The 1332-nt window shown below is 40.1% G+C and overlaps 1 protein-coding gene across 2 annotated transcripts; it reads left to right on the top strand.

Moving 5' to 3' along the window:
- Window positions 1-532: 532 nt before the first annotated feature.
- LOC103437097 (uncharacterized) lies at window positions 533-1332 on the top strand. 2 transcript variants are annotated; one of them, XM_008375553.4, is made up of 3 exons: window positions 533-720; window positions 820-968; window positions 1110-1332. In XM_008375553.4, the coding sequence occupies exons 1-3, from the start codon at window positions 715-717 to the stop codon at window positions 1126-1128; spliced, it is 174 nt and encodes a 57-aa protein (XP_008373775.1). In that variant the 5' UTR covers window positions 533-714; the 3' UTR covers window positions 1129-1332. The 2 variants fall into 2 exon arrangements, with proteins under 2 accessions (XP_008373775.1, XP_008373776.1); XM_008375554.4 differs by having other exon boundaries at window positions 820-972.

Below are 1332 nucleotides of genomic sequence, written 5' to 3'. Positions count from 1 at the left end.
TTTAGTTTTTTTGTGAAAAATTTGTCAATTGCTCTATTAGTGTGATGATGTGGCGCCACGTGGGTCTCACAAATACAATCATATAATGACATGTGGATTAACTTTAAAAAATATTTTTATATTTAAAACTAAATATGATATTAGTAAGAAAAAAGGCGTTGAAGGCATGATTGAAATTCTGCTGCTCCCACTTGCGGTAACTGCAATGGCGCTTAATGTTGGTGATGAGGGGGTCGAAGGGGATATGGTTGTGGTTGTGGAGTGTAGAAGCGAAGGTGAAGTTGGCCCGGAGCTTAAGACGACAGTAGCTAAAAATCCTTTAATTGATCTAATTGTTAAATTTGAGGGTGTTTGTATCTATTTAAGTGAAATTTTGGATATATTTGAAAGTTTTTATAAAAAGTGACATTTTTAAAATTAAGAGTTAATTTTAGGCTATATTTGATAAATCCTCTAACTTGGGCTGTTATTGGGCTGTGCCTTGGCGCCACTTAACGTAGGCTTAAGCCCATCCAACGCTCCCAGAAGTGAAGAAAACGACATTACGAAGTAGCGGCTCGAGTTAACAACTTTGTGAGGAGCCATTGATTCCCCGACTCAAGGGCTCAACGCCGATCCTCTTCCTCCCTCCGTCGTCAAACTGAACGATCCTCCGCCGCCTCCTCTGTCACCTCCGGACGGCCTCTCGTTCTCTCAACCTTCAGAGCCACAACAATGCCTGTAATTCTCTCTCTCTCTCTCTCTGATCATGGATCCAGATCTGTATCTATTTGTTTATGAAAATTGTGAATCATGGAGGCTTAATCTTGTGCGGTGCAGTTCAGGAGATTGATAGAGGTGGAACCGCCGAGCCCGCTGAGATACATAATCGGAGCGGCGATCATGATGATCGGAGTAGTCTTACCCGTCGGTTACATGATGTTCCGTAACAAGCGCGTCCCTACTTCTTCTTCGTACTCCAAACAGACGTAGGTGTGCCTTTTTAAAAAATTTCGTTTTCATCATTTCCCACCCCCTTAATTTCCCATATTGGTCAAATTGCCCCAGTAAGTTTTAAGTTTAGGAATTGTTCTGAATCTGATATGGGAATTTTTCTCTTGGTATTTCAGAAACAAAGTTTTGATATAGAGACAGAGAGAGAGAAAGAGAGAGATTAGTGAGATTACAAGGATTTCGGATTTGATTTTTCGTGTTGAGAAGTTGAAAAGCTGCGAGGCACTGATGGATCCGTCACCGTCATTTACAAATGTAAATTCATTCAAACTTCAAATCTGTTATATGGATTACTTAAGCGAAATTCTGTACAATGATATATGCATGTGATTTGATATA

The sequence above is a fragment of the Malus domestica genome, chromosome 06 (assembly GCF_042453785.1).
Source record: "Malus domestica chromosome 06, GDT2T_hap1".
In the NCBI taxonomy this organism is placed as follows: domain Eukaryota; kingdom Viridiplantae; phylum Streptophyta; class Magnoliopsida; order Rosales; family Rosaceae; genus Malus; species Malus domestica.
Note: the sequence above shows the minus strand (reverse complement) of the source record. Positions and strands in the feature narration are given on the sequence as shown.